We start from the raw sequence: 24,068 nt of genomic DNA, 5'->3' as shown, positions 1-24,068 counted from the left end.
ATTAGACTTACTGCAAGTTGTAAAACCTGCAAGTTCCTTTGGAAGAAGTGAAAGCATACACTTTTGTGGGGAAAAGATAGAATTTAGTATTCCCATTCAGGGAGTTCTGTAGGTGCTGGAGATCCATGAGAGGTAGGTAATAAAAAGAAAGCAATTTTTTTGCTCTTGTACTGGTCTTTTCTTCCTTCTCTGATTCCCCACAAGATTGGAAAAATCTTAAGTGATTCATTCTTATTTAAGTTGCTCCCTCCATGATACTGCAGTTTGGTGAGTGTAAATTTACCAAAGGAGGAGTAAACATGATATAAACCTATTTTTATATTACTTTTACTACTTTGTTCCCTCTGTATTATTCTGGAAAACACAGTTGAAAGGTAGGTTTTAAAATTCATTATTATAGTGTAAACATGAAAATGTTGGTTGCAAATAGAGGTATGAAAACTATATCTGACTATCTCGGTCTTTGCAAACCTTCCTTCTCCTACAGTGAATGCTGTAGAAGCCTGATGAAATTTGCTTTCGTAAGCTTACAAAACAGGAATGCTAAGATGCAAATATTTTTTAACTGTTAACTAAGTCTTCAAAAACACCACTTTAAATAGAATCACATGCAAGAATCCTTTCTCAGAAATTATAGTGCCATACAAATTATGCATTAACAGTTCCCTATTTTCAGATCCTTAAATCGATTTGAAAGTCCTGAAGGGATTTATATCTATCAATTCTGTACCAATTGTATTATACCTATTTGCAGTTCTATGCTCCCTTTTCTTCCCCAACGACTATTCCATAACATTAGAGAATAGGTATTTCACATCTTTTTCCCCCTGGTTTCTTGGTAAGTTTATCTAAACCAACTGTATTTGCTTTAGAGGAAAGAGTGCTATGAACTGCCTGACTAGAATCCTACCATTTTGCTGAGCAATACACTAAATATTCTTGTCTAACTCTGGTGTTACTTTCTTCTTTTGCATAGGCTAGATGATTTGCACATTTATGAACTATTAAGCATCCTCTATACACTCCCCTTAGGCTCAATAAAGTCATGAAATTATTTCTGCCTAGGTCACATTTATTAATTTCACTCTCTGCATAAGATTTACATTTTACTGTAGCTCAGGAGGGAGAAATGAAGCGAGGGTTAAAGGGGAACATAAATTGTTAGCTTTTGCCAGTTTATATTATCCTCTTTTACCACTCTCTGTGATTCAGGAAATTTATTTTCTTCCTGTAATCACCTTCCTGGATGCAGTGGGTAAACAAGAAAAATGCAGATAAAAGACAAAATAAACAAACATAAGGTCATGGCTTGCACACTACAACTAGTATAAAATAAACTTGAAAGCTTGATTGAAGTTACTCATTAAAATACTGCTACTGCTGAAAGAGATGGAAGGGTAGCTCATTCAAGTGCAATGTGGGAGATCCAGGGTCAGAATCCAGTAAAATGAGTTCTCTCCACAGGCATGTAGATTCAGACCTCTGCTTATGGAAGGATCTTCCTTGACACATTCTTTAGAGAAGACTAGGAAATGTTAACTGAAAGCACAGTCAGAAATTTGCAATGTAAAGTTTATTTAAAAAAAAAAGTTCTGACCAGCTTGCATTCACAAAAATCAAAGCCTAATGTGCAACTAAGGTAAAAAGATAGAAATGGCACTTTCTGTGATGTTCACTGGGAAATTGTACGCAATGATTTGCAAGGTCTCTTTAGCAATACTGTATTTTGTATAAAACGAAGGCAGGGTAGTTTCAACTTTTGATCCTTCTCTCCATAAACACATTTTTCACATATTACAACTGATGCAAATCCCAACTTGACGGCTGGTTTGAGGTCTGCTCTGTTAAAACGAGTAAAAATAAACAAACAAAGAAAAAAAATAAAAAAAAACCTCCAGACATCTAAGGAATAAACTCATTCTCCTTCTTAGATGTTCCTTCTTGGGGAGGGCTTGTTCTTGATCTGCAGTTATGGATCTGTTGAGATGGCTAATTTGTTTCACAGCTAGAAATAACCGGAAAATTTTGTTTCACATTTTGCTTTGAAATATTGCATTAATTGTGTTGTTCTCCTCAGTATAGGTGCTTCACTGACATTTTAGGATCTGTCACTAATTCTAAACTTCTTGGAAAAATAACCACCTTTGCTAATAATAAGAAAATTGCTGTTCCATAATGGAAATCCCTGAGCTTTTACTTAGGACTTGTTGTTTCCCTTAATATGAAAGTTTTAAACACATTTTAAGAAAAAGTCCTTTTGAATAGTAATCCGAAACAACTGCTATCGTGACAAGTACTCTATTTCTGCTATGAAAATAGATGCATGCTGTTTCGAGTGATAATAACCTCTGTTGAATGTCACTTTGTAGAGAGGTAAAACCTCAGCTACATCTGCAGCTGAATATGTTGCCAGTTACTAAGGCAGTATCTTCAACATTCAAAATGCAGGTTAGATATTGAAACTAGCATGTCACTTAATCCAGTAAAAGTGGAATAGACTGTCAGAGAAAGTAAACTGCAAACAGGCAACCATTTGAACATGTTATATTTTAATTTGCAGAGACAAAAATGACAAGCAATTTATTTACATAAAACTGTACAAAAGCAAATTAAATTATGTAAATATTTCATAAATAGAGGTGGACTAGCGTTTAATACATTTTGCCATGTTTAGCATAGTTGCGTGCATAGTGACTCATAATAAACAATGATAAATTGTTCTCTGCTTCACTATCAACATCCAAGTTGCAGAACAATAGTCAATGATTAATATTACAAACAGATCGTACCACACTGAATGCAAGTGCTTTAAAATTTAGGAAAAAGTTGTCTGAAAGCATACCCCAGGTACCTGGTGAATGTTGTCTTCTTCCTAGTGTTTATGCTCATTCAGTCAGTAATACAACTTAATTGATGGACTTTAATTTCTATTGCTATTTCATCTGCTTTGTTCCTGATGAAAACACTGTATATTTATCATCAACGAAACAAAAGGAAAAATATTTCGTTGTTCGACTTCCCTACAAGTGTTTGGTGATGGCTGGATTTATGGTAAGGTCTTTATCCATATTCCTCATTTTCCTGCTTGACAACTTCCTAGGGTAGCCTTTCAGCAATCATTTCAATCCCATTTAAGTTCTTCCCCCACATAAAAATAATGTTTAACTTTTTTTTTCCTGAAACTCAGGCAGCAGGCCAGTCAGAAACCATATTGGATAAACACAGTGGGTCTGAGATCCAGAATGAGCATTAGATTTTAGACCAAAGCTATTGAATTTTCTAATTCGTATAAAGTTATATATTAACGCATCAATCTATAAAGGTGCCCTAATGTAAAATACATGCAAAGCTCATCTGAGTTTCCCATGGAAGGAAATAAAAAAGATGACTTCTATACTGTACAACCGAAATGTGATGATGGTTAAAAGCAATTAAAAAAATTTGTCAATTTTCCTGGCAACATGAATTGGTGACACCCTGCTAAATAACTATCATATAGACTGATCGTAGTTTTTCAGGCAGCAGAATTAAAAACAAATTAAAACCACCCCAAATCCCACACAAATAGTAATAAAAAAATCTTCAAGACCTACTTAAACCACAGGCTTGTGTTAATAATGCTTAAGACTGGTCCATTAACTGAGTTTGGCAAAAGGCTTGTTTTTAAATATATTATTTATAATTTCTGAGAAAATAAACACAGGTAAATATACAGGTTCAAAAAAGTTGGGAATAGCCCCTTATCCCTCAGTGTCCAAACCCAACTACCACTTTACCATATTAATAGGTATAAAAGGCACAGTTGCATATTTTGCATTCACCCTAATTATTTTTTATAGCTTTATTTGTTTATTTTTATACAAAAGCACTCTATTTATGGAGTGGCACCAGATTTAACCTATTTCAAATAAAGAGGAAATATACAAACACAAAATATATTTGTATGTCATGCCAGGTCAGAAGAGTAATCAGCATATTAATAGTGGCTAGCTCCACTAGAATTACTGTGAATACTTACAGTAGACAGAATTTTTTAAAAATTCTTTCACACGCGTTTTAGATCTAAGGAGATGCACACAAGTAAATTATTTCATGACTGTCTTATGTGGTGCAAAAGTTGGTGAGTGACTGCTGATCCATTTAATCTGAAGGTCTACTATGACCTGTATTATTAGCCTTGTAGAAAAAGTGTCTAATAATATATGGAACCCAGCTACCTAATTTATTTTCTTGTGTGTAATATTAAATAAAATTTTATTAAAGGAAATTCTGTTGAACATTTGTGTTATGCAATTGTGTATTCTGTTGAAACGTGCAAGAAAAATGTGTATACATTACATAAGCATTTTAGAAGCATTTTTAAACAGGTACTTACAGATTATACAAAGCAGTAACTGCTATACGCAGTCTCATAACAAAGTACTAGCTTGCATCTCTCCATATTACTTAAATAATTAAACATAAAAATGTTCAATCATTATTAATCTTTGATTTTAATATTTTCTTTCTAAAATGTGCCCATTCATCATAACTGTTATACACAAACTAATGTTACTTGAAGAAAGTAAACTCAAGAGAGGAGAATGAAAGAGCCAATAATGGCACATCCCACTATATGGAGAAGTGAATTCAAAAGATAAGTGTGATGAGTTGTTTTGATTTACCAACCTCTACCTTAGGCTGTTTAAGGTTATTTCTATGCAATTCTTCAAAGCAAGAAACTACCCAAAGCTACAATGTGACTACAGTACACTAGAGAGCCATCTAGCCATGCCTTCACGCCAGGTTAAACAGCCAGGGATCTGAATGCTTTCCCCCTCCTTGAACTGTCCTTGCTGTGTTGTTCGATTGTCGCTTTCATCTGAATGTCTGAGCTCAGTCTGCCATTATTTCTACAGCATCAAGTACAAAGCAATTGTTCATCGTTCTGCATGTTTTGTTGCTTTTATTGCACAAAAACCTGTTTCATTTCCTCTTCCTTTTAAGAATCACTCATCATGAGAATTGTTACAGCTTTTGCATATCACAGTAGCTTGGACTCCTTTTGACTCATCTTGACCTGCTAGGTGAGTACCATACCACTGTTTATCAGACCAATTTCTCCTTATGCTAAATGTTCTGAGTCTTGACATCATTTAGTATTGCACTTCTCTTGGTTTTAATGCACTTGGTTTCAAGAAAGCTTTCATATATCTTTGACATATTTGAAGCAATTGGTAATCTGCAACACTGATGACCAAAGACTTAGCGACCACTCCTCGCAATCTGAAAAGAAGCTTCTGTATTCAACATGTAACATCCTCTTGTTAGTGCACCATCCCATTGTCCACCTTTTCCCTCCCATCAAGCATTCTTATTAACACAGCCTTCTATTACTACTATTATTTTTTAATTTTGATCTTAAAAATTCCCTGGCATATGCAGCATATCATATGCAGCTTCTGCTGCAACATATCACATCATTACGAAAAAAACACACACCTATTCCTTTGGGCATTCAACTGAACCGCATCGGAAAAAAAAATTGTCATCTAGGCTTGTGAACTGTGCTACTGTGCAAAATGTAACAGAAGGTGTGTTATGATACATGTGTTTATTTGTGAATACATTAATTTTCTAAGCCAAGCCCCAATACTTAGCAGTTCCCCTGATCCATTGTGTGATCTTTGGCCTTTTTGTTATTACAATCTTCCCACCTAGATGTTAGTCTTGCCCAAAATAATGATTTCAACAGTTTATCATTACTATCCTATGGTACATGTGTTAGTAATTGTGTTTACATTGAAGTAATCGCTACAGAGAACGAGAGAGAAGGAGAGAAAGAGACACAGCAAGACATGTTTGTTTGATGGATAAAACAGAACCAGAGTTCATGAATCACAGGAAAGAATGCCATGTTTTTGACTGCAGTCTCAGGCTGAACATATTTCTGTTGCTTCCAGCCTCAGATGAGAGGTGAGAATATTAAAGCTGTGGTCTTCACAAAGTGCCTATTAATGATTATTCCTTTATATTTATCTCTATATCTGTATGGTTTCTGAAGGATTGTCCCTGGTGGGGATCAGCAATATTCAGATGATATGTTTTGAGTATATTTTCCCTGACATGTTATCCTCAACAAGCCAGATGACAAACAAACAAAATGAGTGGCTTAACTCATGCTTCTGCAGAGGGGAAACAACAGTGTGTTGTGTTCTTTTTAATCAAGCTCGCTACTATGGGAGGAATTTGCAACCATAGATTTAGGAAAAATAAAAATCAGCAGAAGGGGGAATTAGACATGCAAGTAACAACGTTTTCTACATTGTACAGTATAGTCAGGCAGACAGTATAATTACATGCCTGCTATGGAGGCAGAAGTGGCAGGCAGATCTTTTGTCTCTTTGGTGGCCCCCTCTTTTTTGTTTATTATTTTTCTTAAAATTGTTGCGATTTTGAGACTTTTTCCCCATTTCTTTCTTATAATATGAAAGAACTTTGTTGCTGCTTTTTAGCCTACAGGTAAACTTCTCTTCTAGTTAAAGTATTGACAGGAGATGGCTTGTATTCCCCTGTCTGTGTAAGGGGGATATCCTCTGGATTGCCTTCTTCATTTTTGCTGAAACTAGCCGCGCTGAAGGTCTCATAGGATGAGGTCAACTTTTTGTTAAGGAGGTTTCTGTTGCGATCACCCATGAGGGAGGCTTCCCCATTGGCCAGCTTTTCCTGACTGCCCCGTTCATCAACAGGCATGAAAGTAGAGAGTTTTGGCTGGCTCTTCTGCTTTCTCTCCGGAGAAGTGCGGACTGGCATCCAGCAGGAGTCCGAGTGGCCGTACTCATCACACTCTCGGGTACACTTCCCTGTCAGAGCTACATCTGGTAGAGGCCGTGAATCTGAAAATAAAAGAGAGTTGTCTTTACAAATTAATATTACAATGACTTTAATTGAAACTGAGAATCCTTAAATTCACAAAAGGTATTTTTAAAGATCTTTGCAGGAATGTTGTAGTAAGTTCCTCAGTAATAATTTTTTCACATTGCATGTGCCCATAGGCAAGAAGTAGATCTGTACAGTTATCCTCTACATCAATAATTGAAAAAAAGACTATCAATCCATTTCCTGTGCTTCTAAATCTGTTCCAGAAGCATTTGGTATCAGGTATTGAATGAATTTTGATGTTTGAAAGAGTCAAACGAGGATTTGTTTCCATACTGCCAGTTTTCTTGAAATTATTAAAAATACCTTTCTTGAATTTCTTTTAGAGAATGCTTTGAATTTACGTGAAAGGATCCTAAGACCCTGAATCCTGTAAATACTTATGGGCATACTTAATGCACTGCAAGTAAGCAGATCTGTTAGTGACCACAGAACTCAATTTGCACATAATGTAAACCTCTGCTTGCATTTATGAGGACTGGACATTTGTTGTTAGTCCACAATATTATATGAGTTGTACAATCAGTAACTGTGGGAGCATACAAAACCTCTGCTATGGCTTATAATCTTAATAAAAAATGTACAGATAAAGCTGTTCTGTGGTGTGCGTATGTGGATATGTATGTTGGGGGACAGGGAGAATCTGAGTGCTGCCTAAAGAGAAACACTAATATTTTTTATGTTGCTTGCTATGTTAGAAGGTGTCCTCTTCCAGGTCACCATGTCTAAGCTTTCTAGCTACTGTACTTGTAAGAGCTGTCACTGAAAACCAGAAAAGTTCAGCAGCCTGTAGGTTTGACTCCTACCTTTTGGAAACATAGGAGGTTTTTAATATTTGTATTTTGATACTTGCATTACAACTGAATTTAAAAGCTACCTTAACTATTTTAAGGATTGGGTAATATTCTGAAACCTTGCTTTTATTCAGTTGTACTCTATGGTCTGCAAGGAATAACTGAAGCTGCCTAAAAAGTAACAACACGATCTTCAAACAAAGTTGACAAAGAACATAAATCAATAAATCTTCTTCAGTGTATTTGATATGACTTTCATATGATATGATATACTTGATGAAATATTTAGGTTTTTTTTATAAAAAATTGATTATCTTAAAAGGAAGCAAAGAGCTTCCACATGGAAACACAGTCAGATACTTCATATGGACTGCGATATCTTTCTGCCTTCCCACTACAACACCCAGATTCATCTGAACAATAATTTTTTCCAGTAATAACACATGCCTTATCAAATGTCTTTCAAAGGCCTATTCAGTCTTCATTTTCCTTACTTCTATTTTGCCTATTCTTTGATTTTGGCTGCCAGATGACCTTCTCAAACAGTGACAATTCAAACTGTGAATTTTTTATAAATTGATAAAATAGACCACTGATGAAGTTAAAAAAAAATATAAAACCAACCAACCACAAACCAAAAAAAAAAAAAAAAATAAAAACCACAGCCAAAAATCCTTTGCTTCTCCCAGAATAAACTATTTTAATATAAAATATTTACAACAGGTGCTTGTAGAGAAAACATACTTCATTTCAACATCCGTGGATTTAATCCTGATAGACTTGGAAAAGCTCTTTAAAGTCAGATTTGTTCATCCTGCCCCAATTTTTTCATGCATTTAAACATTAATTTAATTAGTAATTTTTTGCAGTATTGTAAAGAATATGCATATTATTTGCTATTGACAGATGTCAACATTTTATAGAATCTACTGTTTGTATTCTGAATACAGTATTTCATATGCCAATATGTCACTGATTTTAATGAAGAAACACCACTGGTGTCTAGATAACTGAGTAACACTGTAGTTGAGACGTATAAGGCTGGGAGGAGGGAACTGAGTGATTTTTAATTTTTTACATTTTTTCCCCCCAGTTGTACTTTTTAAGACTTTGCACTTAGGCTCACCCACTTTTTTTTTTTCCGATGAAGAATGCAAAGACTATGGACAGTTATCAGCCTATCAGTTTTCAGATGACTGTGTTCTGGAGACATACACAGAAGAGGGTGATGGTATCAAGAAAATCCTCCAATTATCAGCTAAATCAGTATTATTCTGGCACTCCCTAAAGGTAAGAAGCATAATTAACTGTTCAGCTGCCCCTAATGTGCTTTGATTTTTAAACAGGATTTTGCATATTTTTACAACAGAGCCAATCCCTTTAAGTCCCCATAAACTCTTCAAACAGCACCTTATTTCCAAACAATGGCCACTAAACATTATACTTGCTACAAGTATTTCAATTATTACTCTGTAGAATATTATCAAATGCTTATCTGGACAACATGTCTGACCTTTATTTAAGCCATAGGAGCGTGTGTTTATTGAAAAGGGTTTCTTTTGTTGTTGTTTGGGTTTTGTTTTGGGTTTTGGTGTTTTTTTTTCAGATTGAAAGAATTAATATCTCATTATATCTGATAGTTTCTTTTTAGCCCAAACAAATCTTGAGCCAGCACTATATGCGTTCATAAAAATCCTTTCTTTGATAGTGGTCCTTGAATCATGCACTTCAAAATGTACCATTTTTCATTGTAGTGCTTCCCCTACTCACTTCTGAACAAATGCTTAATACAAATTCCTTATTGTAAAGCATGATGACTTACTGTACAATTTAGCCCTATAGTACTGTTCTATGAAGCAATAACCTTCAAGTCAGTGTGTGGCTGAGTCGCCCTGTTGCGTTATGTGATAAACTTCATTCTCACACCCACAGAAGAGACCAGAAAGAACAGAAGGGATAATACAAGCCAAAATAACACCCTGAGAGGCTACCCCCAGGCCCATCATAGGACCATCAGCCCCTCAAAGGTCCATCTGCTCAGGCCCAGAGGAACACAGGAGTATATAGCAGCAGATAGGAACTCAAAATAAGGACTTGGGACGAACAATCATCTTTCTGTCTAATGCGGGTTGCTCTCTAGGTATGTAGAACATGTTATAGGATATAGGGGGAAAAGAGTTTGGGATAGCACAGGACTTACGTGATGTTTAAGGGAGAATCCAAAGGGAAGACAAGTGAGGGTTTTAGGACATTTGTGAAGGAACAAGAGTAGGAAAATAGAGACATGAGTGGATAAAAGGACCAGTCACATAAATAGTTTGCTGGCTAATAAGATTTCCAGTAATGTTCTGTGCCTGATGACCACCACCTATCCTGTCTTCCTACTAAATTCCTTTCTAACTCTTTCCTCAGTTATGGGCTGCACATGAATATATACACATGGCCTTGTCCACTCTCACTAGAGGACTTCCATCCTGTCCAGCCAGAGAAGAGGACAGAATGAGGATAGTGGTGCTGTCTGTGTTCGTGTGAGTTCTCTGAGTGTCTGTGATCTGTATGGACAACTGTGTACATGTTTGGTGTATGTGTGTGCTCTGTGTATGTGTCTACTGGGAATACATCTTCAACTTTGCTACTGGTTGGACTCAGAGACATGGAGCAGCGGCAGCAGCTTTACTTCCCTCACGCTGTCAGATCTGGTGTCATACATTTTTCTCTAAAACACCCTTCAAATAATGTTTGGCACTTACAGTTAATGTAGCCTTCTATCCATTGCTTTCTTGCATCTGTTCTAAGAGCTTGAATCAGTAGAGCATCTAAGCACTGATTTAATCTAACACGGTGTTAAACATATTGCATTTTAATTGCTCTTCTCTTTAAAAGATGGACATAACTTCAGCATTTGGGATGGCAGGGAAGGGGAAGGAGGGAATATTTTCTGTGTGCATTATATCAGAAGATGGGTAAAACATCCAGTCATGTCAGGACTAAACTATTATCTGTACCCAAACTAGTCAGTTAAGGAAAAACTGTGTGCTTTTATACATTCAGGTTGATAGGACTCCCTGAAACAACATCTCAGCCTTGGCCATGTTGATCATCATAACTGGTCTACTCTGGCCTCAAATCGGGAGGCCTGGAGACACACTATCTATAACGCTGCTGTTTCCTTTGAGAAAGCACGCAGGATCACTCTTGAGGAGAAAAGACAGCGCAGAAAGAATTGTGTCTTGCAGAATATACCACCTAAGGAGTCTTTCTGCTGTGCCTTTTGCAATCGGACATGTCTATCTCGTATTGGCCTCATTAGCCAACAGCATGCTTGTAACAAATGTGGGTAGAGCCTTCCTAAATCTTCATTTGCGAAGCCTAGACATGATGATGTTATACACTCCAGTAGATAACAGAGATTTAACCTTAATTTTGGATAAACTGCCACACCCCTTTAGCTACAAAGTGATTAACTATATTTTTGCTAATTCACTGAACAGATCAACCCTCTTTTGCAAAGTAGTGACTTTACGTTCCTCGTTTTAAATGGTCTAGTCCATGGAGTTTTGAACAATCCCTGAATTTGAAAATAAAAAAAAAATTACCCTTGTGGTCTAGAATAATTTACATTCAAGTATAACTATCTCTAAGTGTTTCTCAGTTTAAAAGCTAAACACTTTAGTAGTGATCCCATTGCTAGCTGATAAGCGTAATGGAATACAACACAGGAAAGAATTTGTCAGCACAATTGGCAAATCATCAAGGAATAGTAAAACAGATTTCTACTACAGTTACATATCTGGAAAACAAATCAAATAAGTTCTTAAAATGCCACTTATTAACAAAAAAAAATTTCAATGCTAATTAGTGAGAAAGATGTATGATATTTCTTGTTATACAGAAATTTGTAGATGTGAGATTAGGTTCTAACAGTTTATACATAAACTAGTCAAATTCAAGACTTTATCTTCACAAAAAGATCATCAGAGATACAATGGAAGATGTCATCTTAGTTATTTTCAAACGTATCTTCTTATGGTGTCTCTAGATCAGAAGAAGGTATTGCTCGACTATTTACAAAGCCATTGTAAACCCCCTCCCTAAAATGCAGGTATTTAGAAAAGTTTTTAGGTAAACATGTAAATGGAGACTTCAAAAATGAATATTTTAAAGCAGATTTAACCTGCCACTGTTCAGACTTCTGCTATGAAAATACTGGAGTATACTAATTTACAGGGTCTCACAATCTACTTTTTCACTGTACCTGATATAAGCTTCCACCACAAATTTTAAAAAGTTAGTTGATAAAAGTTCATATTTTTTGAAACAGTAGAAACGATTCATCCAAGAAATCTTTAAACATTTATGGCTAATTTCTGAGACATTGATTTGTTTTATATTTTCCATAAAACTTTGTACAAAAGCATGCAAATTAATGGAGATTATGCTCATGTTTCTGTAATTTTAGCTGACTGTTGCTTTAGGGCTAGTAGGATTGCTTATCATCAAAAAAGGAAGGCACCTACCACTGCAGTGTGGAGAGGGGAAAGATGATAGTCTATATCCAGTTTAATGTCAAAGAAACCAACAGCTCAAATATTCCACTTAAGCAGTTTCCCACGATTTTCTCTCTTCCAATTCCTTATCAAAGAAGTTTAATATATTTCATCAAGTACAGAGAAAGTATTACGAACTCAGTAGTCAACAAGTGCACACGGGGGTTGGAGCTAGATGATCTTTAAGGTCCCTTCCAACCCTAACCATTTTATGATTCTACATGTTACAAGTTATAGGCTCTTCTGTACACACATATTGCAGAAATATAGTCAAGAATGTACACTCACTCTGGCTCTACTTAGTACATTTTTCAGCAACCATTCTTGCACAGTATATTTTATAGAATCCCAGCATTATCATCTAGTCATTACATGGTCCTAGCACTTTTTTTGAGAAAAATACAAGGAGCTTTTCACTTTCTTACCTTTTGTAAACCACACACAAATACTGTGGTAATAACACACTTTAGATAAGTTGGCAAAAGTTCTGTTCCACTTATCCCTGGAGATGGAAAACCTTCCAAAGCAATATTGATACCCCATCTAGACTTGAACATTCCGAGAAAACACTCCTGTAGACCCTTTTCTTGGAGAAGTACAAGACCACAGTAGCCATATAGTACTACAGCAGTGGAACAGTACTTCTGTAAACCATAAAGCCGGTCCACAGGATCTGAGGAGTCATTGGCAGATGAATTCTAAATAGTATTTATGACAAATCACTGACTACATGCAGATTTTACTTTCTCCATTGACAGGTCCATACCATAATATCCCTGTATGGTTCCATTTATTTAGAACCTGTAAAAACTGCATGTGCAGCAGTTCCAGACTACTGTGAGAAAATAAAAAGGAATAGGAGAGGTCATATAGTAATGAAAGAGACTGTGATTTGTATGAGCCACTTATCATCCCACCTTTGCCTGAACTCTTTACACTAATATCCTATATTCAGAGGACCATCCAAAATTCAAGTGAAACACCATTAAGACTATGTGATTAAACAGGAGTCCATTTACATAGGTTTTACATTAAAAGGTTTTCTGTTTTACAAGCTGAGAGGTCAGGGACACAGTAAAGCTCTTAAAGCACAACAAGTATTGACTACATGATCAGAAAACGAAAAAGCAGAAAACTGCTGGGAGGGTACATATTGTCAAAAATCACTGTTTAAGAGGGGAAAAAGAAAGCTACACTAAAGTAAAACACAGCCAGAGCAGTATTGTTGTTGAAATTCCTGCCTCCTAGTTGCAACAATTCAGGAACTGCACCCCAGTTCGTGCTGTGGCATATTCTGACATGCCAAGACACTATTAAAATACTTAAACATGTTTGAAGGCATCAGCAATTTCTTTCTCTGCACCTTAGGCTAAATACAGTTAAACAGCAATTGAACATATCTCAAGAAGCATTTAGTACCCCAAGGCTTGGACTGCTGTCATTCTGAATGTGGCATTAACGTGTACTGCAGAGATAGTGCATGCCATCTCTAAAACAGTCCTACTGAATAAAGTCAAACACAAATCCACTACTTGAGATATGCCAACTGCACTGAAGTAATGAATATATTAATTGCTTTTGGACTAGAATAGTTTCATGTATATCATGCCCAATTCTTAAATTCTTTTCAGTGCTTAAGAAAGTACTTCAGAATACATAAAGGTTTATATGTACATTGATGGAATGATTAATAGTGTGAGACAAGGTATGGCAGAATAATATAAAATAATGATTTCTGAAACTTAGAATTCTTCTGCAAAGAAAAAGGAATACAGAATAAAAGTGAGAATTTTTAATACTTCACTTGAAAACTGGTGAAATAAAAGTCTCTCTTAAAACAATCCCTAAAACTACCCAGACTCACTTCTGTATCATGTCAGAAGTCAAAATACTCAGCAATTTCAAGACACCAGAGTGAAATTTTCAAAACAAACATGAGTTGCTAGATAATCCTCTACTACAAAAATAAAACAAACAAATAAAGCAATACCATAGGAAAATACAAACAGTTAACTGATTCTTTAACTTTTTAAAAAAGTTCATAATAGATGAATGAAAGTGAATTAGTGAGAAGAGCAAGCAGCTACGGGAAAAAGCAACACTGTTCATGTACCTATAAGAAAGAAAAAAAAGTTCAGAAATGAGAAAAAAACTTTGAGGATAAATGTAGTAGTGATGGACGGTACAGAGTCTGGAATGATTTTTATGAATGTCTAGAAAAAAGTTCCCCAAGGATAACATAAACGTAGCTAATGATACCTTGGGAAACCAAGGATGCACTAAATGACCTCTAAAGTTTCCCTTCAGCTCTGCAATTCTGCTAATGTGATTGCTTAGCACTCATGTACTTTGGCCTCAATCCAATTAACTGTTTCTGGGTTAAGATTCTTAACTTATTCAGAAATAAATCAACCTTAGAAGGTGGGTTTCAGTTCAACTAAAAATCCACTTTAGAATCCTCCTTAAAATTTTACAGTAATAAAACTACTAACCAAAAAATAGTTGGACCATTTAAGACAGGTGTTAATCAGAGGAATAAAGAAACATAAAGACTGTAAAGAATGTAACTCATTCTCAAGTTCCAACATGATAACTTAATATTTATAAAATCTTCTTGCCTGAGACCATCCATCCCATTCTACAGTGTTGTCAAAAAGTTAAAGATTTAATATTACTTCTACCTGTAGTGGTGCAAAACATGTCATGCCTCTGAAGTCCTTTAAATCTGAAACTGTTGTAAGAATAAAAATTTCAAGTGTTTATTTTACTTCTTATATGACATTTTGGTTTTGTTTACCCTTGAATAATATATGCCTCTGCTTTAGGGAGGAACAGAGTCAAATAAAAGAATGACTGTTTAAGATTTTGATGAGAGTTTTTTTGTTTATTTAACAGACTACACATGACTAGATAGATATTTAACATGACTCAGTCATGTAACCAAAGAAATATTACCTAAGCAATAATATTGCTGGCTTAGATTCCAGTTACTTCTATTACAAATGTCTTCAGGTAAGTTAAGGTAAAATATTATTTAACTAAGAATTACTCCCCTAATTATGGAATAACTTGATAAAAAAATTTCTTACCTAAATTAGTGATTGTACCAGCTCAGTAATATTGCATCTGTGTTCTTCAAGGAATCATCAGTATTTCACAACTAACTTAGAGACTGTTTATATTAAAAACAGATCTACGGTTGTTTTTTTTTCCCCTCCTTTTTATTTTTTTCTTTATTTTTTTTTTTTAATTAAAATAAAGACCCTAGTTGTACTCCTCTGGATTGAAATCATGTTGATCTGTTGGTTGTCAGTGGAGAACAATAATATAAGTGGCATATAAAGTTACGTTTAAGTGAAATCAAATTCAAAAGACTTAATTCAAGACAAATACTAATTTTAACCCCGGATTACGTTATAAAACAAAGGGAAGCTGTGCTGGTTAAAGGTAAACCGGCAGGAGAAATGAACCCAACTCAAAAAGAGATTATAAATCAGAGTTACAATTTAATAGAAATAATACAATAAATACAATTATATGGACAAACAATTGGTTTTAACTCACAAAACTCAGGTGTATAACCTGGTACCCTGGGGCATGAACAGAATGGTGTTTGTTGGCCCCTGTGCTGAGCCCCATATGGTCCCCCTGAGTCCAGCGTAAAAGGAGAGGGAAAACCTGTTGGTGAGAGTGTTGGTCACAGTCTGATCAAGGTTCTGGTCCTTCTCAGGATCCAACAAGTGGGCCCCAAGATTATATACACTCAGGTTGGAGTGGGAATGCCCAGTACCTCCCTCAGGGCAGGGAGTTCCACAATGGGTGATTGTGAGTCCTGAGATATTTTTGGAATCCTTGATGGCCTATTAGAAACATAAAGTTTTCTCTTGTTTAAGTTGTATTTATCCTATCATTCAGACTGTATTATTTCATTTTTGTTCACACGACCAATTGCATGTATATAATGAGAACTAAGAAGTATCAGCTTATGTGATACCAGTGGTACCATACTAAATACATCATGCTGAACCTAAATTCCCTAGATTTTAATTTTCCAGATTTAAATGTAATTGCTGCAAGACTTCTTGTAATCCTGTTAAATCCTTTGATAGCCTGATTTACTTCTATCACTGAAATGGCAATATATCCTTCAGAAAAGCGGGACTTACTATGGCTTCCTGAAGTAGCACAGACATTAAGATGTAGGAAACATTTAAGCTGTTTAATTGTTCTGCCAATCTAATGCTAAGGTATTAATCTGTCACTGTGTCAAATTACATACCTTTATTTTTCCAGTAAAATGTGTCAATGCTTAACAAACTCTGAGCTAAAACAATTCATTGAGCAATTAGGATGTCAGCTCTCCTAAAGATGACTTAAGAAAATCTGAATCAAGGCTCAAAATTCAACATCATTTTCTTGGTACTCCTATCAAAGTGATGGGACTGCAGGAGCTATAAGAGAATAGGGTAGCTATCAGCCATTATTAGATCATGTCAGCTGTGCCACCTTTTTATTTTATTTCTTGGTTATAAGGATTTAATAATGTATTTTCAACTCAGAAATGGACACCAGGTAGGAAGACTAGTGTTCTTGCCACAAAAGATAAAAACAACATGAGTTCCAATTTATGTCCATCCCATTCACAAGACAACTTATTTTTGGAGATACTCCAAGTAACGTATTCTAAGGAATATTGATGATTGCAGCATTGTTTTTACTGAGAAACTAAAAACACAATCCCAAAAGATGTTCAATGTCAGTACACAAATCCCTCGTAATGGAAAGAGGAGGGGCAGCCACTAATCTCTTCTCCGTGGTGACTAGCCTGGAACAGGCTCCCCAGGGAAGTGGTCACAGCACCAAGCCTGATAGAGTTCAAGAAGCATTTGGATGATACTCTCAGGCACATGGTGTGACTCCTGGGGATGGTCCTGTGAAGGGCTAAGGGTTAGATTAGATGATCCCTGTCAGTCCCTTCCAACTCAGCATATTCAGTGATTCTGTCATTCCATCATTAGGTCCCATGGATATCTCACAAATCTCTCCAAGGATATCCAGAGTACATAATGAAAGTTGAATACATAGAAAAAGTCAGTGACTTGACAGAGTTGCAAGCTCTTTTGTAAGACAGATATTTGTTGAAGTGATATAAAAATGCATTGTATATGACTAACGTTTAGGTTCAAATGGTGACTGAAAAGATAACCCCCCTGTATACACATGGCCACTTAATTGTAATGGCAGGAAAAAAAACAAGAAACGAACAGAAAAACTGAACCATTTGTGATTATTGACAAGAAGTCAATAAAGTTCTGATTGAATGCTTCTGTTTAAGAATTCTATTTAGGAATTGGCTTTAAGGGAGAATACTGATGTCTTTCATTCAGTAAAGAAATATCTTTCAGTGACTTACTTTTACTTACAGAATTACTCTGCCACATGAGACAGTAACTTGAAGTGGTTATGTTGATAGTACCACTGCATTCCTGAAAATGAAATGCTTCATATAGTTCTATTTTTCACTGCAACACATCGCTGGATCTTATTTTATTCCTGCATATATAGAATGAAATATTATAAAATAACACATATTAAATAGTAGTATTGCTTTCATAAAAAGGGAATTATTTGTGTTTCCAAGAGGTTTTCTCTGTCACTCATGTAACGTTTATTTTATTACAAGTCATAAACTCTCAAAGGTTAAACTTGAACAAAAAGTATAAAATGTGCTCGAGTTCTGTTAATTTATATTATGCTATTTTCAAATGGGGGGAAGAAGAAAGTCCTCCATGCTCTGCACGAAAATGATCATCTAAATAAGGTAGAGCTAAGCATGAAGCAGAAACAAATAACTTGTGACTACTTGTTTTTTTAGTAGTTGTCAAGAGAAAGTTGTGTTGTAAGAAGAAATATAGCAGTCATTTAATGTTTTATGTTACTTGAAGGAAACCTTATCCCACACAATGGGAAAAAAAATATTCACTTATATGTTCATGTCATACTTGTTTCTCTCACAAATACTTATATAAATTTGTAATTTTACTTAATAATATTAGCAAGATCTGGGATACAGAACGAAATTTAATTTGATGTAGTGAATTGAAAAGTACAAAACATACATTTTCATGCCTTTAACAGAAGTTCTACATAACACAAGACTGAAATGAATATTAAAAATAGAAATAAAAAACATTATTGTATTAATGCATATTTTTCCTGTATAAGTATACTTCAGAAGAAATGGGTTACATTTTATAAAATATAGTGCTCATTCTCATTAATCATGAAGCATAACAGAAGTATAAAATCAGACAACTCCGCAGTACATGATAATACTTTTCACTTGGAAAGGAAATGATTCACTGATTAACTAGTTACAGACTCCTCTTATTCTATGTCAGTGGCACGGACCACTGTCATTCTAGTGTCTAGAACTATTATTTTGGGACCTTCAGCTTTTCCTAAGATGAAGTAAAATCTACCTTGGAATTATAGAATTCTGACTCCTGTTCCTGCACAGGACAGACCCAAGAATCACACCATGTACCTGAGAGTGTTGACCAAACATTTCTTGAGCTCAGAGGCTTGGTGCCATGACAATTTCTCTGGGGGTCTGTTCCAGTGCCTAAGCACTCTCTGGGTGAAGAACCTTTTCCTAATATCCAACCTAAACTTCACTGACACACCTTCATGCCATTGCCTGGGGTCCTGTCACTGATCACCAGAGAGGAGAGATCAGTGCCTGCCCCTCTACTTTCCCTTGTGTGGTTTCCCCTCAGTCTCCTCTTCTCTAAGCTGATTAAGCCAAGTGACCTCAGCTGCAACTTGAATGGCCTCTTCACCACCTAGACCTCTGGATCCTTCACCATCTTTGCTACCCTCCTCTGGACACTCTCTAATGGCTTAATATCTTTCTTTTACTGCGGTGCCCAAAACTGCACACAATATTCAAGGAGAGACTGCACCAGCGCAGAGTAGAGGGGGACAATCCCCTCCCTTGACCAGCTGGTGATGCCCCCCAGGATATGATTGGCCCTCCTGGCTGCCAGGGCACTGCTGACTCATATTCAACTTACTGTTGACCAGGACCCCCAGGTCTCTTTCTGTGGCACTGCTTTCCAGCATCTCATTCTCCAGTTTGTACAAACATCTGGGGTTGCCCCATCCCAGGTACAGAATCCAGTACTTCCCCTTGTTGCAGTTCATACAGTTGGTGATTGCTCAGTCCTCTAATTTGTCAAGGTCTCTCTGCAGGGCCTCTCTGACTTCAAGAGAGTTGACAGGTCGTCCCTGTCATGTATGCAAACATACTTATCTCTGAGTCCTACATCCAAGTCATTTATGAAAATGTTGAAGAGCACAGGGCCTAAGACGAAGCCCTGTGGAACCTCACTAGTGACAGGTCAGCAATCTGATGTTACTCCATTCACTATTACCCTCTGTGCTTGACTTGTGAGCCAGTTGTTCACCCACCACATGATGATGGTCCAGCTGTGTCCTGGATATTTTGTCCAGAGGATCTTGTGAGAGACAGTATCAAAAGTTTTACTGAAATGCGGAAAGATTATATTAAGTGACTTCCACAGATCAGCTAGGTGGGTAACATTGTTGTTAAAGGAAGTTAAGTTTGACAAGCAGGACTTTCCTCTCATGAAGACATGCTGGTTGTGACCAGTGACTGCCTTGTCCATCAGGTGTTTTTCAATACCTCACACAATTAATTCACCTAAGTTTGTACTTCTGTTATAAGTACTGAGGCTTTCCCATGGAGATTATGCAGGGGAGACGGTGTGTTGGGCATTGGTTTGGATTTTTTTGCTGCTGATGTCATTTTTATAGTAAGTTATGAGGAAAAGTCTTCACACCTCAAAAAATGGAGAGACAAATATAGAAAGATAATAAATCTCTCAGTGTGATTTATGTCCTGCTCAAAGGGATTTTTTTCATTAATTTTTTGTATTGATTTTTTCAGCTGTGTCTGCAGATTACAGCTAATGAATTAACTGCAAACATCAGCTCAGAATTGTTCCATACTTATGACAGATTCATCTGAGTTACAGTCCATTAGTAATTAAGTATTAAGCAGAGCGCTAATTCCCCTTGTGCACATACAGTCGATAGACTGCAATCCTACACATGAATCATAGGGATGTTATACAAAAAGAGGTTAGAGTATCAGTATTTATCTCACTGTAGAATGGAAAAGCGTAATGATAATTTTTTATACTAATGGAAAATATAGAAGAAGTTTGCATGAAACAGAGGAAAAAAAAAATCAAGTGTTACTTGCAAAATCTAAGCCTGTCAGAAATAGTAGCCTCAATCCTTCTTGTGAGAGGTGGAATCTACCAGAGCTAGTACTGTTTATCATAGTTTTTTGACCCCTGCCTTTGACCCTAAATATCCTACAGTGTTTCATTAACTCAACAGTCATAGGTGGTAGAGTTTTTACTTTACAAATAGAACTGTGTCCTGATGAAAGTTAAAGGCAAGACTGGACTTGAACAGAGGTATCTAAGCATATTAGTCAGAAGATATCTCTCATCCCTATGATGAGGATACTGGGGTTTTGGTTGACCAGCTACTCTGTAACATTTTCCTCACATTTCCGAAACCATTTAGTTGAGTTGAGCATACCCCTCTACAGATGTCTTGAGATATTCCTCCAAAATACGTGAAATATTTCCTAGCCTCAAAGTAAAAATGGAGTAATCTTTGTCAGAAGTAACTGCAGTAGAAGTACTTTTTTAATGAGTCAATTCTCTTGGTCTAAGAATGTTTAATATTGTTTTTTGTATCTTTTTGTGTTTTGCAGTACAATATTAAATATTAGTCAGTATACTTTTGCTTAACTTGGTTGCCAAAGCATATACCCTTACTCATAAAATTTTAAATTTCAGAAAATATTCCATTGTTCCTTGGTTTGTGACATTTCCAGATTTCTTAAGAAGTACAGTATATATACTTTGGGTTACTGTTTAATAGCCAGCATCTAATTTTTCAAGAATCAATCAGATAACCTCCAGCTTGTTTAATTCATTTGAATATCAAGAAGTTTCTTAAATTATTAATTTATGCTTTCACTAAGACTCTAGTAGAAATTACAAAAGATTTGAAATAGGACAGTGTTAAGCTCACTTCACTTGCAATGCATGAGTAAATTCTTAACAATAGGTAGGAAAAAAACTTAATTATATCTGCTAGGATAGCATAAAACCCAGTCAAGCAAAACATATTAACACGGAGGTTAAACTTTTTTTTTTAAGAGTAAATATACTACTGAAAAAAATTAATATATTAGTGTTTTAGATGTATCGACTAAAGCAGAGGAAAATAAAATAAACCTCTTGATTATTCCCAATGTAAAGCCACAGAGTCATTGCTAATCTCCCCAATATTAGTTGCAGTGGTCATAATCACTTAGTGGCTGCTGGACTGTTTTGAAAAGCTGAAGAAGACATGAAAATACAGTGGTTAAGGGATCAACTATAGGAGTTGGACAGAACACAAAGCAGAAGATTAAAACAAGTTTATCAGACAGAAGAATACAAAATCTGCAGATTTTATCTGACTTGAAAGACAACTATTGTTAAAGTGAATAGAGTAATTTGGTATTTTGGCAATTATGATTTCAGACAAATTTTTAATAAACTTTTTTTTTTTTTTAAATTAAGTAGTTATTGCCCAGTATTGCCCCCATGACGTATCATGGCTAGGCCATATGGTACATACTTTGTACAGGCATTTTCCTTTCAGGTCATTCTGAATATGGTTTCCTGAAAAAAAAATATTCAGTAGAAAATTGTTCTCTTTGCAGTGTTTTAGTCTCTGGCTCCTTTCTGAGATCATAATAGAGATGTCATTTGGGATTGTGGTTCTTGTGAAAGCATTGTGCGCTGGAGTATAACTAACTTATTCTTATAATAGATTTCCTATTGGCTGGTACAATTGGTTTCTACTTTGGTGTACTCTGAAGCTACAACTTCAGGCAAAAAAAAAAATTGTGTGCTGAAAAATCAATAACCTGAGCCACATTAATTGTCAGATAATGGAATTATTTCAGAATTGTTGAAAGAGAATGACACACTCCTACCAGAGCTGAATGAAGTCCTACCAGAAACTGTGCATCACACTTAGATATTTCATGGATCTTGTATAAGAATGAGCAGCAGAGAGGACTGTAAACAAAGCACCTCTGATAGTGATCCATTAAATTAGGTCTAGACTAAGCACAGTAGATAAACCAACAGTCCGCAGTGGTGGACACCAGTGATTATTTATGAAACTTACACTTCAAGAAAATTAACTTAATTGGACTGGAAAAGTATGGTCATATATAGATATATTCTATTTTAAATCAGAGATGAGTGTCTGACTAGATAATGTAGAAAATACTCTGTTTACTTTTGAATGATAAATAGAAAGTAAATGCAAAAATTAATGTGTTCTCAAAATATTTTGACCAAAAATACTTATCAGGATTAAAATTAACATTGATTTTATTCTGCTTTTTCTGCACAGATATTTTGAGACTTTAATTTTTTATTAAACTATTTATGTATACTCTCAAATCTCTTTTCCACCAGGTATGTGAAAACTCGCTAAATATGTAGCAATACAATAAAGAACTGAACAAACTCCCAGTACATGCTTTACCCTACCACAGACATGAACTGCAATTACACGTATCTTGAGTGCTGTTATACTTATTCTGTTTTGATGCAAAAGTATTTTATGGGAGTTTCTCTGTTTCTATTTACTGATGCTTTTAGTCACTGAAAGTAGAGGAGGTACAAAAAGAGGTCAGAATTGACAGCAAAATTGAATCAGGGCTTCTCATGCCAATGAAATAATGAAAACCAGCACTGTTCTTACAGCAACAATAATGAATATAAATAGACGAGAGGGTCTGAACAGCTACTGGGAGAAAGAGAATAAGGCATCCATTTCAAGAAAAAATCTTTTCCTGCCATCACAAATAGCTTTGTGAACTGGATAAATTAGGATGCCCTTTAAACAATTTTCATGCTTCAAGAAATGTCTGTGAGAGACAGGTCTTCCTTATTTTCCTTTAAAGAATCAGACTTAATAGCTTGAATTTCGCTTGTATTTTCTACACTTTTATTTCTCATGTCACTCATTCCCAGATAAAATCTGTTATCAGAGCTTTGACATACTTCAATACTTAATATGAATGCTTTTTTTCCTCCCTGGATTTATTGTCTCAAGCACACATATTTCTATCTCTCTACAGATAACATTAGCAGACTACAAGTACTACTCAAATAATTCTCAATAGATGATAAAGATTTGTCTAATTTTTTTCTCTGTTTAAAACTAAATCCATAAGTAAATGTGTAACTCTGCATCAAAGTAATTTAATGTAATAGCTGTATATATCTGATTTTTTTCCATACAAAACACTGGACAATGTATCCAAAGAAAGATCAAAGATACAAGTTGCTTTGCTTTTATGACTGATATCATCCTCTAAGCCCACAAATTTAAAAGTCATTGAAGAGGTGCCATATCAATTTAATTCCAAGACAGTATAAGATTTTTGTATGTCATTAGGTGATTTTATGTACCTAATGTATTTTACACCACCATCTGTTTGAAACTCTGCAGAGAAATATCTTGCCTCTCATTGAAACTATTTGAAAATAATTATATTTTCTTCTGGAATAACAAAACAGCAATTTGTTACAATACTTATGGATGTCATCATGTTATAAGAGAACAATTCTTCTGGTTAACTTACAAAATTCTCATTCATAGGGAGGTCTTAATCTGAATAAAGATTTAAGAT

At 35.5% G+C, this 24,068-nt stretch overlaps 1 protein-coding gene across 4 annotated transcripts in view; it reads right to left on the bottom strand.

Annotated features, from left to right (window-relative positions):
- The window catches only part of PCDH7 (protocadherin 7), a 362,273-nt gene that overhangs the window by 87,809 nt on the left and 250,396 nt on the right, over positions 1–24,068 (bottom strand). For 3 of the 4 annotated variants that reach the window (XM_027642835.1, XM_027642836.1, XM_027642838.1), the window contains exon 3: positions 2,529–6,875. The exons of the other annotated variant lie outside the window; for it this stretch is intronic. In XM_027642835.1, coding sequence (XP_027498636.1) covers positions 6,496–6,875 — 380 coding nt within the window. In that variant the 3' untranslated portion in view covers positions 2,529–6,495. Of the gene's footprint in view, positions 1–2,528; positions 6,876–24,068 lie in introns of those variants that run through there. 4 annotated transcript variants of the gene reach the window in all.

The sequence above is a fragment of the Corapipo altera genome, unplaced genomic scaffold (assembly GCF_003945725.1).
Source record: "Corapipo altera isolate COAL_440 unplaced genomic scaffold, ASM394572v1 22, whole genome shotgun sequence".
Lineage (NCBI taxonomy): Eukaryota > Metazoa > Chordata > Aves > Passeriformes > Pipridae > Corapipo > Corapipo altera.
This window is presented reverse-complemented; position numbering and strand designations above follow the sequence as displayed.